Source organism: Cyrtonyx montezumae, unplaced genomic scaffold (assembly GCF_038088225.1).
Source record: "Cyrtonyx montezumae isolate F1298 unplaced genomic scaffold, pur_monq_1.0 scaffold_15, whole genome shotgun sequence".
NCBI classification, from domain to species: Eukaryota; Metazoa; Chordata; class Aves; order Galliformes; family Odontophoridae; genus Cyrtonyx; species Cyrtonyx montezumae.
The window spans coordinates 3,640,091-3,654,854 of NW_027071881.1; the positions used below are offsets into that span (position 1 = coordinate 3,640,091).

A 14,764-nucleotide genomic window follows, 5' to 3' on the forward strand; every position below is an offset into this window, starting at 1 on the left:
AAATAGCAACAAGAGAAATGAATATGTAGCATTTCAAGGTCCTGATGCTGTTGGGAGTGGCATTAAAGAGCGACTGAACAAATAGTTGCAAAGCTGCCATGGCTGTAAACTGCTTCTGGTTGCAGACAAATGATTAAACACTCTATTTGAACTTGATAAGACTTTGCAGTTTGCGTAACAAAAATGCAAATGCTAAACATTTGCACTTTTCAACTTCAAAGTGTCTAGCTTCCTTCAGAACATTTAGCACTAGTGCCTGAGTGTCAAGTTAGGGAAACATCTGTTCTGCTAAATCTATGGAAAATGATACTTCAGGTTTGCATCTTGTTTGTACATTGTTCCTTCAGATAAAAATTTATTTCTATGTGTCGTTACTATTACAAGGTATAACATAAACTAATACTAGTTTGAAACCATTCTCTTACAATGCTTGGCTGCTGTCATGAATGTTCAGAATGCCCCTAAAATGTCTGCTTGCTTGGGAAACATTACTGTCAGCAACTTAAAAGGCTGCGTAACTCAGAGGATTTGGAGGAACAAATAACAGTTTGCTTCACTTACACTGTGGATATCAACTCTCACTACAAATGTTTCATGTTCCAGCTGTAGTCTGCTGAGTATGTCACAAGAACTAAACTGAAAAACTTCCTTTATTTTTCAGAGATGAGAAGGATTTATGTTCCTGCATCTTCGTATAATAAACTTCTTGGTTTCCTTCTAGGATGCAGAAGGAAGAACTCCAATTCATGTTGCCATTAGCAACCAACATAACGTTATAATTCAGCTTATGATTTCACATCCAGAAATTAAGCTAAATGTACGTGACAGGCAAGGAATGACTCCCTTTGCATGTGCTATGACCTATAAAAATAATAAGGCAGCTGAAGCAATCTTGAAGAGGGAGCCAGGAGCTGCTGAGCAGGTAAGCTGGGAAGATTTAAAGCATGCTAGTCTTCTTGCTGCTGCACAGGTGTGTAGCACCACCAAGTTCTTCTTTATCCTTTCTGTGACTTTGTATGTAGCAGCGTTTCCTAGAAGTCAGTTTTCTATGGCTGTATCTATTAGGAAACTGTAGATGTGTACCTGCTGTGTGTGAGTGATAACATCAAAATGTGTCTCCTCAGACCTTGTTGGTACTAAACTGAGTTACATGCACAGGTATGTAAGGAGAAAACTCTTAAGTACTGACATGTTTTGGTTCTGTAATGGTACATCACAGCGTATATGACCTTGCCCTCCTAAAGCTATCCAGAACAAACTCTGTCCTAAAATAATTGATCAGTAGATGTTATTCTGCACTGCTGATCCACAAAGCCTCCATCTGTGTCTTCACACTTGCAGTCTGACACTTTAGGCAGCTGTTGAGGAGCTTCATCCTATGCAGTAAGTTTAATTACTAGTGATTAATAGAGTGCTCACATTTATATAGAAACATAGATATGGATACACATATAGCAAGTTTTAAGCACACTTTAATATCAGCTTCAATACCAAGATCAACAACATGCACCTGGTATTTAGCCGAAACTCAAACAGTTTGCATCAGTGTGCAGAACTGCACGTTGCTTCTTTCTGCATTAGCTGTCAGATTGCCTCAAGGTAAACTCAGTTTGATGAGACACTCATTGACTGCTGCCCCATACGTACTACAACAGCTAACTCTTACCTGTAATACTCTCTGGTGTGGTCAGGACACTGTAAGGTTAAACTAGAACTAAAGTGGTCTGAAGCAGACTAGAGTCAACATATACAGTTGACAGTTTCTTAGTTCAGCTTACTTTACTGTGGTAACCCTAATGCTGTAATGCCAAGCAGCTAAAGGAGCAGCCTCTGCAGTTCACCTCGGGCAGAGTGGGCAGTACTGCACTTCTTGGTGGAAATATGTTCTATGTATAACTATTTAATGTTCTACAGAAGTAACACTTGTTTTGTGCCCTTTTTGTCACAGGTAGATAATAAAGGTCGCAATTTTCTACATGTAGCTGTTCAGAACTCTGACATCGAGAGTGTGTTGTTCCTGATAAGTGTACAGGCTAACGTAAACTCTCGGGTCCAGGATGCTTCTAAGCTAACACCTCTCCACCTGGCAGTGCAAGCTGGCTCAGAGATCATTGTGCGTAATCTGGTAGGTACTGGAGAGTCATTTTCCCCATCTCCTTGAAATGTATACTCCCTCATTGCAGATTGCTTATGGGTTAGAGAAGCCAGGTGAAGATGGTGCCATTTCTTCTAAAGCAGAACTCAGACTTGCATAAAGTTCACTTGGCTCAGATTGTCAGCTGAGCTGCATCAGTGGCCTTTGGATGAACACATTTGATTTGCAGCAATCACGAGGTAATGTGGCTCAGTTTAAAGGTAGAACCTTACCTTGTTCTTGGTGCAGGTCAGAATGTGTTTACATGTTGTTGCTACTTGGTAGTAGCATTTTTTACATATTGGGTGGAGACCTTACAGTACCTCTGTACTGTGAAATCTTGCACAGTTGGTTCACAGAAACAAACTGTTGGCTCATAGCCCTGGAAAACATCTTTGAACATATTCCTTCTTGCATCTTGACAGCTGCTTGCAGGTGCCCAGGTGAATGAACTGACAAAGCATCGTCAGACTGCTCTTCACTTAGCAGCCCAGCAAGATTTGCCCACCATTTGTTCAGTCCTTCTGGAGAATGGAGTAGACTTTGCAGCTGTAGATGAAAATGGAAACAATGGTAAATTTCTGAAATTTCTCAAGTAGATGTACAGAACTTCAGTAGGTGTGCTAATAACTCAGTGGCAGAGGAAGCCTGTTGAATGGGCTTACTTCTCGAAGATGAAGAGAAGGACAGTCCAAGAAAACAAAGTTGGCAGGAATTTTGGAGAAGGAAGGTGGGAATGTAGAGAAGGATTACTTAATTTTGTCAGGGTGGAATTGCTGTTGACATTGAACTGTTCAAATTCTTGAAGCTTTTCTTCTCTTTCTCAGCTCTTCATCTAGCAGTGATGCATGGCCGTCTGAACAATATCCGTGTCCTCCTCACAGAATGCAATGTAGATGCTGAAGCCTTTAATATTAGGTAACTATTGTAGTTCTAATAAGCTAAAGAATTTGTTTTTGATGTGTGCTGGTATCATTGGACACTATACAGTGTGGCTAGTTGTGGGAAGGGATTGGCCTATTCAGCTCTGTGCTACTGTGGTCTCACATCAAATACTGTGTGCATTTTAGGGCACCACAATATATGAAGGACAAGTCTACTAGAGTGCCTGAAGGTGGGCAACAAAGATTCTGAAAGGTCTAGAAGGCAAGATGTATGAGTGGCTGAGGGCACTTGGTTTCCATAGCTTAGAGGAGACTGAGGAAAGGCCTTGGGGTGACCTGAAGCTCTGTGCAGCGGAGTAGAGGAGCAGCACTGATCTCTGCAATCTGGTTATAGTGACAGGAGCTGAGGGAACAGCATGGAGCTACACTGGGGAGGATCAAGCTGGAGATTATGGAAAAGTTTTTCAGCAAAGAGCAGTGGGCATAGTGCTGAGCTGCTGGAGCTCACAGAGTGCCTGAACAGCACTCTCAGACATCTAGTGTTGGGATTTAGGGTGGTCCTTTGTGGAGCTGGGGGTTGTACTCTGATCCTTATGGCTCCTTTCTAACTTGGGATATTCTGTAGTTTTAGATTCTGTAATCAAAGCCAAATATTTGTGTTTTTAAATTACTTCTACTGTGAAGTACTGAACTTCTGCAGACACTGTTGTATGTAAGTAGTATAGAGAATAACTTCCTCTTTTTGGCGTGCATGAAATAAGACCTCAGCACATCGTGTACAACTACACAGGTGTAGCTTTGTTTCATGAAAAGAGCTTGTTTCAGAAAATTAGTTCAGACTCGAATAAGTGTGGTTGCAAGCAGACTTTGATTGGGATAATAAACTCTTCTCCCTAGAGGCCAGTCACCAATGCATATTTTGGGACAATATGGGAAAGATAATGCAGCAGCCATCTGTGACCTCTTCTTGGAGTGTATGCCAGAATATCCTCTAGACAAACCTGATGCTGAAGGAAACACAGGTAGGTGAGACTGAACAGTTCTTAAACCTGGAAGTCACTCATGTCACATTAAGCTGGACTAATGGGTTACAGTACGCTAATTACAGTAAAATGTTGCACTGAAACTTAAGATCCTGCCTTTGTATTAAGCAAAGCCATGAGAACTCCATGTAGTTGATGCTGAAGTGTCTGGCTTTTGTTTTCTAGTGCTCCTACTGGCGTATATGAAGGGAAATGCTAACTTGTGCCGCGCAATAGTGAGAGCTGGGGCTCGTCTTGGAGTTAACAATAATCAGGGAGTCAATATCTTCAACTACCAAGTTGCTACAAAACAGCTTCTCTTTAGATTACTGGGTATGTATGTGCTTGCTACAGTTGGAAGGTGGTTCTACATTTGAGATGCCTTGGTGGGAGAAAGAACACTGTTAGTCAACACTGCTTCTAGGAGGGTTGGACTTCTGAATGTTCTAAAGCTTTCAGTGAAGGATAGAAATGCTCATTTGCTGATGATAAACTGAAAAATTACCCAGTGAAGCCCTGTCAAACTAGTCAGTTTTTCCAGAAGGGTAATGTTCAAAGAGAATGCTGGCTGGTGCAGTGATCTAACGTAGCTTAAAACTCAGTACCACTTCATAACTTGTGCTATATTCATTGCAGTGACTATATTTCAGCAAACAAGATGACAGCTACTACAAGAGTAGTCAGTTCTACTAAATGCCATCTGAAACTGTGGAAAAAGTCATCTTAATGTTACACTACATTCAAGAGGTGTCAAACACATTTTACCTCCACATTTTTACCTCTAACAGATATGCTGACAAAAGAACCTCCCTGGTGTGATGGCTCCAACTGCTACGAGTGCACTGCCAAATTTGGAGTCACAACAAGAAAGCATCACTGGTAATGTGTGACACATCTTGCTGTGCTTACAAGGAAACAGATTTCTATTCCAAATGTAGCTTGTCTTGTTCCTTCTGGTGCTTTCAGAAGCCTTTGTTTTAACTTAGTAAAACCAGTAATCCATTTGAAATATTCCACTGGTTTAGTTAGCTATGGTCTGATTTGCAGTCTGGTTAAAATCATATCTTAAGCAGCTCATGCACTCAGATTATCCTGGGTTTGCTGGAAATGAGAAGTTATGTCAGAGGTAACGACAGGAGAAGATTCCAGTGCCTGCTTTCATTAGTGGGGCTGACTTGCTCTGAAAGAGGTGACAAAAAGTAGCATTTCAATTGCTGCTCTACCTTCTGTAGTGATGTTATCAGTGTGAAAAGACATTCAGCAATAAAGCCCCAGTACTCACTGAGAGAGAGCTCACTTCTCTCCTACCCCTTTTCTATCAACAGCCGACACTGTGGACGCCTGCTCTGCCATAAGTGCTCAACAAAGGAGATTCCTATCATAAAATTTGATCTGAACAAACCCGTTCGAGTTTGCAACATCTGCTTTGATGTCCTGACTCTGGGAGGAGTTTCCTAGTATGCTGTTAAGTAAAGGGATTTCCAGTCTGTGTTCCTGACAGCAGCTCTGCTTACAAGTCCTCTGGATAGGGAAGAGGAGGCCTATACATGTCTTCTGCAATAGACTGAACTAATTAAGGACCCTGTTTATGCTATATTCTGGTATAAATGACTTTGTATGACTGTAAATGTGTTGGGCTGTGATAGACTTCACTAGGAATTCGAGTGGATTGTTGAAACCAAGTGACAAAGTAATTTAGACCCTCTTCTAGTTGCCGTGGGGTGTGGAAGCTAAAGGCTGGTGTTCTGAATTGACATAAAACAGGTCTGTCCTTGAGAAGGTGCTTTGCACTGAGCAACTCTATTAAGTCCTGTTGCTTTCAGGCTGCTTAGTAGAGATGGCATTAAGTTTCAGGGTAACCAGGTATCTTCCTTTGCTTTGTCTTAAAGATTAACTTTCCCTTTCTCTAGAGAAGACTTCTTGTGAAGTTAGACTGAGCTGTTACAACCACTGTTCATTTCAAGAAACTCTTCAAAACTGGGAGTTAGTCCTAAGCATAGCTCAATAATTGTGGCCTTACAACAGAAAGCTTTACATCTGATGCAAAGCAGTCAGAATTGCAGATCCACATCTTGATACCTCCTCATTAGTGTTAGCATGTTCAAGAGAAGTGCAAGACTGTAAATACTCTTGCTCATACCTGTTAGAGCTGTCAAAGCCTACTTTGTTGCACTTTCATATCTCCATGACTAGTCCTTCCAATTCATGAAATGTGTAAATGACCTTAAATGCTCTGAAAGGCCGAAGCTTGTGCTAAATGGAGAAACACTAAAACTGGTTAAGTAGTCCAACTCGCCATACAGCAATAAATGCTGAAGTGCATTATGAATTCCATGAGGGAGGGTAGCACTTTCCTTTGGTTTGGAGACCCTGATTAACTGCTGCAGGAGAGGCAGTAAACTCAGAATATGGTGTGTCTCTGTGTGCAGTCTGAGCACGATTGCCAAGCAGTGGGAGAGTACTTGGACGTTTCCTGTTAATGTAAAACCTCTGGTGTTGAGGGAAGGATGCTGAACTGGCAGTGGAGGGTTGGGCTTCTGGGTTATGCTGCAGTATTTTAATCTAAGCTGGTTGTGTTCTCTTTAAACATGCTGAATCTGTGAAATGCTTATGCCACATTGTCTAGGAAACCAGTCTGCTGATAAACAAGGTTGTGGTTTGGAAGGACAAGGCTTCAGTCACAAGAAAATGTGGGTTTAAGCAGAACTACGTGCCACGTTAAGGCTTTTTTCATCCTAAGAGATCAACCTAGTTTAGACTGAACTTGACATTCCTCACCTCTGTTCCATGAACTGGTACGTGTTTACTTCAGGACTGGTGTATGGAGTGTACGATGTGGAGAAGATAGTGACACATTGCTCTGTTTGCTCTTGAGAGTTAGATGAGATGATAAACCAGACTGCTGCTTTTGTAGGAGACTTGCCTGAGGCTTTTTCTCAATTCTGTACAAGAAATGATGGGAGAGGGTATAAACACTATCGTTTGCACAGTGAATTTCACTTCGTCTCACTTGATCTGCACTTTGATCTTCCAATATGCATATAACTGGAATCTCACTCTTTTAACACTAGAAAAGAGTAATGGTTGATGCAATACAAATTTCCCTATTTTATGTCTGCTGCTGGCATGTTCCAGTAGAATGCCCTGTGTAATGCAAATGGTCTGTGTAGCACCATTCCTAATATAAGTAGTGCATCTCTAGCATCAGTTGCATTTTATGCTTAGATGAATGAGGTGGGAGATAATGGTGTTGGAAGCATTTCACTGCACACTACAGCTTGTTGGAATAGATTGTGGAAAAGATTTTCTAGTCATTGTCTTTCTGTGCTTCAAAATAACATTGACTGCAAGTCTCTGGCAATGAAAGGTAACAGATTGCTGGAGAGTGTAGTAGGATACAGAATACCTGACTACAGTGCATCACATGTGATCGTGTTAGCTTCTCTTCTGGATCTGAGCTGCAGTGCTTGAAAGACTCAAACCTCGGGGTAGAGGAGTGTCCTTCGAGGGCTGCAGCTGATGGACTTCATCTAAATTGGAAAGCTCCACAACACTGAAGTGCTTTGGCAATTAGATTTTACCTTTTCAGTGACTTTCCTGATGGAAGAGTTAACAGGGATTCTATTCCAAAAAACCAAGCAGCTGTTTAAATATATTTTTTAAAGACTTAATGAGAACTCAGTTAAAATGAACATAAGTTTAAGGCTGGCTAGTTGCTCTTTTCTGAGAGTAGAGAATGAAATAAGACTGCAGGAAGCTTTGGGAAGGATCTGGGGAACTGTACTTAATGCTCCATTTGCCCTTTCCAGCCAGTATTCCACCAGCTTCATCTTTCCTACTGAAGTCTGCAAGCCAAGTTATGAGTATGGATAAACTAATACACAGTCTGGAACATTCATTTAAATTCAAAGCAACTCAATATAGCAAATTTGATCATTTTTAAAGTGCCTTTGTGATAGTTTCCTTACAGCCAACTCTATATAGCTTTCTGCCAGAGCTAAAAGGGAAAAGCTCACAACTTGAACCAAAATCCCACTTCAGTTCTCGTGTAGCTCAAACTTCAGCTTGAGTCATTGACCACACCAAGCAACTGGTGGGGCTCAGTCCTTCACGCATTCTGCATAGTATTGGTCTGAAACGTCAGATCTCAGATTCTTCTGGAGTTCTGCTGGCAATGCTCCACTGCAGAGGAGAAACTGTGAATGGAGGCACTTGCTAATTTAGTAGTGGTCAGCACATTTCTATCTCCGTAAGGAAATGCACTTCCTTTTTGTAGCATACTGCAGTTGTGACCAAAAACCCCACCCCTCTTCCCACTGCTGTCTTTAAGTGGTATCTATTAACTGGAGACTTGAGTCTGCCAAGGACTGAGCAGAAGGGTATGGAGAAAAGGAGGTGTCCGTGGGAAGTAGTGGTGTCAGCCCAGGCTTGGGGCTCTGGAGCAGGGCTGCACGAAGGCCTGTGGCAGTTCATCCTGGAGCTCTGTTCCGAGTGTGGATTCCTTCTGAAGTCATCTGGCACTTCTACACAAGCACAAAATGTGGTCTGGCTTCAACTTCGTTATCTCTTTGAAGGTGTAATCGCTGCTTTGCACCACGAAGTGGAGTGAGATCATTAGTGTGAAAGGTACTGACAGTGTAGCGAGCTGCTTGCTGAAAGCTGACAGATGCCTTAATGACTTGCTGTGCTGGACATCGATGGCACGAACAACTTCTCACCTAGTGCTTAAAAATGAACTTGTCACGACACGCGAGGCCCAGGCTGGATTCTTTCCTTAGTAGGCTACTCCTTTTCCTTTAACCAGCACAGTTTGAATACTGCAGCAAACTTTGTTAACTCAAAGCTTGTATGAGTGATTTAAATCAGTAATTGAACCTTCTAGCCTCTGTGGAATAGAAAAGGAAGTCTTACAACAATGGCATTTTATCTGCGATGTTTGTCTGGGAGTCATTGTAAAAATGTATTTTTCCAATATGCATTACTTTGTTGTGTAATAATTCTACTTGTAATAAAATGCATAACTAAATAATGATGTGGAAACCTTGCTGAGAAAGTATTGTCTCTTGTGGAGACAGCTGCCCTGCTCTGAGCTGCCGTTCCTGATGAGCCACGAGGCGGTAGTGTTGTAACTTCCATGGGCAGGTAGAGCTGAGCTGCCTCTAACGTACTATTCCTGTGCAGTCATGTGCTGGCAGGCCCCTTCTCTCTCTGAGGAACACGAGGAGCATGCAAGTGCTGCAGCTTCACTCCAGAAAAAGGAAAGTAGCAGTGGCAAGCTCTACCAAAGCCACTTTGAGGTTGTGACACGTTATTCTTAATTTAAAAAAAAGACCAGCTACCAGGGATGAGCTGTGAGCTTTATTCAGCACTGTCTTTCTTTACTTGACCCTCTCTGATTGTTTTCCCCCTCACAGGAGAATTTAGTTGAGCTTTTGAATGAGAATAGTAGGAATGAGATGATCTTGGAGCATCTCAGGTCAGTAAGGGAGTCTCCTTGTTTGCTTTAATAGATGACTTATTCCTGGGGCAAGACTGAATCTTTTTCCCATACTGTTTCCAACTAAGCTCAGGAATAAGCTGTGAATTAGTTTCCCAACCTCACTGTCAATTAACACCACCACGATTTCTAAACTGTGCCATGCTCTCTTCCAGCAGCTTCCCCGACTTCTGTCTGGTTCTTAAGGTTGAGTCCATCCCCTCAGCACTTCAGCATTACTTCTGCTGGGAAGAACAGTCCTCAGTACAAAGCATGAATGGTGCTTGGAGGCTACAGCTGGCACCTTCCTCAGGAATCCAGCTTCTCATAGCCTGGCACTTAGAAAATGTTGTGGTGTTTAATCATTTGCAATTTCTGTAACTGCTGAAGTTGCTTTTAAAGACATTCGTCCCTTGATTCAATCGTAATCTGATTTGAGTTTTTGAGGGTAATTTGAAGTTTTCTGTGCTGGTGACCTCTAAATGCAAGTCCCCGCAATGAGGCATGTGTCCAAAGCAAACAACACGCTGACTTTTATAACGCTTCCATTGAGGTGAGACAGGGAAGCACTGCTTTGTAGCCCTTCCTGCAGCGTCTGCAGAAATTAATAGCTCAGCTCAATCCCAAAGCTGGCACAAGCCCGTGGCAGCACTTCAGTTCTGGAAGGATGACTGAGGAGCTGAACAGTGTGCTGGTTCTGCTGCCATCTACCTACATAAAACTTCCAGTGCTGAGCAGTAACAGCTCCTGCCTCTGCCCAAAATGGCCCTAGGGCTCTTCTTACAGAGGGCAGTGGAAAAGAAATAACAGAACCACGTTAAAAAGCAAAACAGAAAGACACCACGTATTAAAGTAAGCATGTATGTGTTAGAACTGCTGTGTGGTTCTCCCCCATGGCAGCTGTAGCATCACTGAACACTAAGAGAACAGTGCTGTAACATGTTCCTGTTGTTGCTGCAATTAAGTGATTATTCTTGCTTTTAAGGAATGTTGCTGAACCTCCTGTGATCCCACTGGTTTATTAACTAATTAGCTTCGTGAGGTTTTCTTTAGGAGTGGTTATAGCTCATAAGTCTTACGAGCTTATAAATGCTTCCCAGCTTTTTATAAATAGGTGGCAGTTGCCTTTAGAATTGGCCCAGCTCTGCACTGAGCTCTGTTCATTACTGGGCTGCAGTTAATCCCAGTGCCTCCCCTGAGGCTGCAGCTGCTCCAGTAACCCACTCTCACAGCAGCCTCCAGGAATGACTGCAGCTGCCTCCCCACAGCCTGCATCCATAGCCCATAGACCCCTGTCCTTTTCAGCCTACACAAATCATGCTGAGGTCTGTCTTGCTCTTCTGGGGTGGATTTCAACAGCTGTGATGAAATAGATGCACTGTCACAAAGCCCAGCTCACCTGAAGGATGCATCAGGGTTACAGCCTGATGGACACGTAACAAGTTGGGAGTTTATAAACCAGAATGGAAACAGGCAAATTACATCAGGATGGTCATACTGTACGTGGATTTTATCATCACCGAGTTCAAACTGCAGGGCTGGGTAGCTGTAAAGTAGTGAATCACAGAGCAAGGATGGTGAGGTCAACTTAAAGTAGTAATCCCCATAGGTGGTGGCTGCTGTCTTCTTTGCTCACTATCTACTACAAACATTAAATGAGGAAATGCAGCTCTGACCTTTGCTTTCTCTGTTCCATGGATCCGATAAGCAGAGCCTGTGTATGAACTGCACGAGTTTCTGGATGCTGCTGCTATTGTTGGAGAAAGTCAGGCTTTTCCCTGCTGCCTTTATGTTCTTGAGGGCAAAGCAGGTGTCTGGGAAGGGGCAGGAGCAGTAAGCAGACTTCAGGTGCCATTGGAGGACTGTGCATAAACTGAAGTCAGCGATGCTGCTGCAGTTCTTACCTCGCTGCCTTACAGCACAACACACTGTGCACACAAGCATCTATTTCCCGACTATACAAGAAACACATTTTTAAGTATAGCTCAGGCTGTGTATCTTACAGTTTGTCCCCAGATGTAAAACTACTGTAGGAAAAAAGCATTAAGCAAAGAGTTTTTTAACCAGTACCTATTGCTTGGCTCAAGTGTTTCCTCTTCTCCCACCTCCCTCTCCATGTTAAAAGTCACAGAACATGAAAGTGCCATTGCTCCCTTGGCACAGACAGCTGGAAGTGCCCACCTAGGCACAGTGCTTCCCTGGAGCCCCCCTCGCTCCCTCTGATCGTGGGGTCACGAGCTGAGGATGCACTGCTCAGCCCACGGGTGGCAGCCATCGTATTCCTGCAGGTGGGGGTTATCCAGGTCGCCTCTGTTGCTGTGCTGGGCTGAGCCCTCCTGCCCCCACGGAGGGCCGCTGGTTCTCACACACACACAGTGGCTTCCCCTGGAGCCAGGCCTGTACAGCTTCCTGGGCACGCCGGTCCAGCCTCTGTTCACTCCTCCACTGAGAATGGACAATTAAAATAAATTACAATTCTAAAACCCAGTTCAGAGCCGTGGGGTGCTTCCGGTGAATAAAGGGTCACGTAAGGAAAAATTCAAAATAGGCTGGGAGAGTAGCAATGCACACTGAGGCAGAGTGCTCCCAGTGTCCCACTGCCTTCTGACACCCATTCAGCAGCTGAAACCTGTGGCTTGAACTTGGTTTTACCAGTGCTGCTGACCCATCTGAGAGTGACCAACTTCTGCTTTTGTTGTTTCTATTAAGGGAAAAGGAATCATGGCAGTATGTAGCACAGGGTGCCTAATGGAAAAATGCCTTTTTTGGGGTAGCTAATAGCTTGCAGATGACTACTTGTCTTCTGTGAACACAGTGATTTTGAGAACTAGGGCAAAAGCAAAAAAAAAAAGCCTTCAAGTATTTCATAGTGTCTCTTTATGGGCCAAGCCCTGTCTGTTCCCCTAATTACTGTCTTTTTTTAAGCCTGTAAACTCACACATAAGCAACTGCCACACAGTACCTGGTCCTAAGACTGCAACTGCAACCAAGCTCATTCCTTCAAAGGAACAAAAGCGAGATGCGCAGTGCTGGTGTACCTTGTGTACTCACAGTGAAGTCCAAGCACTTCCCAGTGCAGTCTGTGACATGATTTCAGCTTAAAACAAAGTAGTCCCTAATCCAAGAGTGGCACACAACTAAATAGGACAAGTAGGGAACGGCTGTTTAAAGTTCAGTCTTATTTTTATGTGGCTTTAAGAGAGAACTGTTGTGGCACTACCCTGTGAGACAGGCTGTGAAACCTCAAATCACAGCAGCTGATCCTTGGATTCATGATAGGAGAGAAAACCTGCCTGAGCCCAGTGGGATTCCTGAGCTGCTTTCCTGAGTGTGGGACGACTGTGTGCACGTATGGCAACTTCTGAAACCTCATTTGGATTCCAGTGTGGTAGAAGGTTTTGCCTCAGAAATAAAATTCCTGAGGATGTCAGTGATCAGCATGAGTCTTGATTTTTCTTTTAGCTGCTCTCTGTCACTAAGCAGAACTCCCCCTGTGCTGCCTCCCACTGGAAGATGCTTACCATCCCAGTGTGCTCCTCCAGGCTGTGTGGAGGCTGTCAGCTGTGGCTGAACCAGCACAGGGGATTAATTCACACAGCAACAGCTAATGCTGGCAGAGTGGAGAAAAGCACTGGTGGTGCTCCTGGTGGGCTGGCTGAACGCACAGCATCAGGACTAACCTGAGCCCTTCTGTGCAGAAGCCACCAGACCTCACCTAAATGATCTGAGACAACCTTCAGTGCCACTTCTGCTATGGCAAAGCTGTGGGTGCTTAGACAAAGGCAAAGGGGCAGAAATGCTCTGCTCCAAAGGGCCCAAGCACGATGGCAGGAAAGCCGTACTTACCTCTGTCTGGAGCACCAGAATCGGCTGCCCTTGGCAGAGCTCCACTCAGAGTTGCAGGGTGGAAACTGCTCCTTCCATTGGTCACTTTCTGCTTTGAACTTCAGCCCTTCCTCAATTGCAGCCTCAGCCTGCCTCAGGGCTTCTGTTGGTGCCCCATTTTCATCGTAGAATCTGCCCACCAGCTTCCCTTGGAGAGAAAATGAATTAAACATTTCTGGGCAAGGAGCAGGCTGCCCAGAGAGGTGGTGAAGTCTCCTCTTCTGGGGATATTCAAGACCAATCTGGATGCTTTCCTGTGTAACCTACTACAGGGAACATGCTTTAGCAGGGAGATGGATTTGATTATCTCCAGAGGTCCCTTTCAACCCCTACAGTTCTGTGACTCTGTGAAAGTGGCTAATTTCTATGTGTTGTTTTTTTGTTTGTTGTTTTGTTATTTAAAGACAAATAAGAAAACAAACAAAGAACTACACCAGAGGAGCTCTGCAGTGGCTCCATTTTGAAACAGAACCGTGCTTACCTCCCTTCCCTTCAAGGATCACACAGCAACTTACCAATGTTATATGCCCACACAGGGCAAGCTCAGCGACTCTGAAGACCACCAAGTCAATGGCAGTTTCAGCTGCAGAACACAGAAGCCTTCCCACCTCATTCCCCAAAACTTTCCCTGCACCTCTGCATCCCTGCTGCCTCCTTCCTAATTCCTGTAAGCACAGTGCTCGGCTCCGTACCCTCGGTGACACGCTGCTGGCAGCCACCTACCCACACAGGCATAGTTGGCACTGTAGAAGGACAGCCAGCTGTGGATGCTGAGCATCTCTGCTGGCGACAGCGCAGACACGTCATCCACCAAGCCCGACGGCGTGAAGTCTCCGGTGGCGAACGCTCTGCTGGCATCTCTTCCTGCAGCAGACAACGGGCTGTCACCCCTGGGGTCCCCTGCGCTCCGCCAGGCCCCACCACCTCCGAGAGACCCAGAGTCCTGCCAGACCCCCCCCTCCCTCTCCCGGCTGTAGGCTCGCCCACCTGCCAGGCCGCTGTACGCCCCGCCGGGGCCGTAGTGCCTGCGGCCGGGCTGCACATCGAAGACGCGGCCCAGCAGCGCGAGGTAGAGGCCGGGATCCCCCCGCGCCCCGCGGTGCCGCCGCAGTTCGGCGGCGCTCAGCACACGGCCGCGGGGCCGCAGCCAGGCGCGGGGATCGAACCCGCGGCCCAGCAGCCAGGCGGCGCCCAAGCACAGCGCGGCCACTGCCGCCGCACCCCGCCGCATGGCGCCGCCGCGTTTTGCGACGGCTTCGCGACAGCGTTGCGCGGCGCCTGACGGCGGCGTGGCGGGAGGGGCGCGTAGAGCGCCGCGCTGCTTTACGGCGGGTGTCGTAAAGGGGCGGGGCGGGGCTTTGCG

General features: G+C 45.1%; 2 protein-coding genes across 2 annotated transcripts in view; one reads left to right on the plus strand and one right to left on the minus strand.

The window, feature by feature from the left end:
• The window catches only part of ANKFY1 (ankyrin repeat and FYVE domain containing 1), a 30,008-nt gene extending 21,554 nt beyond the window's left edge, over nucleotides 1-8,454 (plus strand). The window contains exons 18-25 of the mRNA XM_065731735.1: nucleotides 722-922; nucleotides 1,949-2,125; nucleotides 2,560-2,707; nucleotides 2,962-3,052; nucleotides 3,916-4,040; nucleotides 4,227-4,373; nucleotides 4,829-4,919; nucleotides 5,366-8,454. Of these exons, the coding sequence (XP_065587807.1) occupies nucleotides 722-922; nucleotides 1,949-2,125; nucleotides 2,560-2,707; nucleotides 2,962-3,052; nucleotides 3,916-4,040; nucleotides 4,227-4,373; nucleotides 4,829-4,919; nucleotides 5,366-5,498 (1,113 nt within the window). The 3' untranslated portion in view covers nucleotides 5,499-8,454. The remainder of the gene's footprint in view (nucleotides 1-721; nucleotides 923-1,948; nucleotides 2,126-2,559; nucleotides 2,708-2,961; nucleotides 3,053-3,915; nucleotides 4,041-4,226; nucleotides 4,374-4,828; nucleotides 4,920-5,365) is intronic.
• A 3,233-nt stretch (nucleotides 8,455-11,687) lies between these two features.
• Nucleotides 11,688-14,632, minus strand: LOC136045694 (neuferricin). Its single transcript, XM_065731756.1, has 4 exons — nucleotides 14,389-14,632; nucleotides 14,125-14,265; nucleotides 13,363-13,549; nucleotides 11,688-11,961 (listed from the first exon to the last, which is right to left on the minus strand). The coding sequence occupies exons 1-4, from the start codon at nucleotides 14,630-14,632 to the stop codon at nucleotides 11,748-11,750; spliced, it is 786 nt and encodes a 261-aa protein (XP_065587828.1). The 3' UTR covers nucleotides 11,688-11,747.
• Between the last annotated feature and the right edge of the window lie 132 nt (nucleotides 14,633-14,764).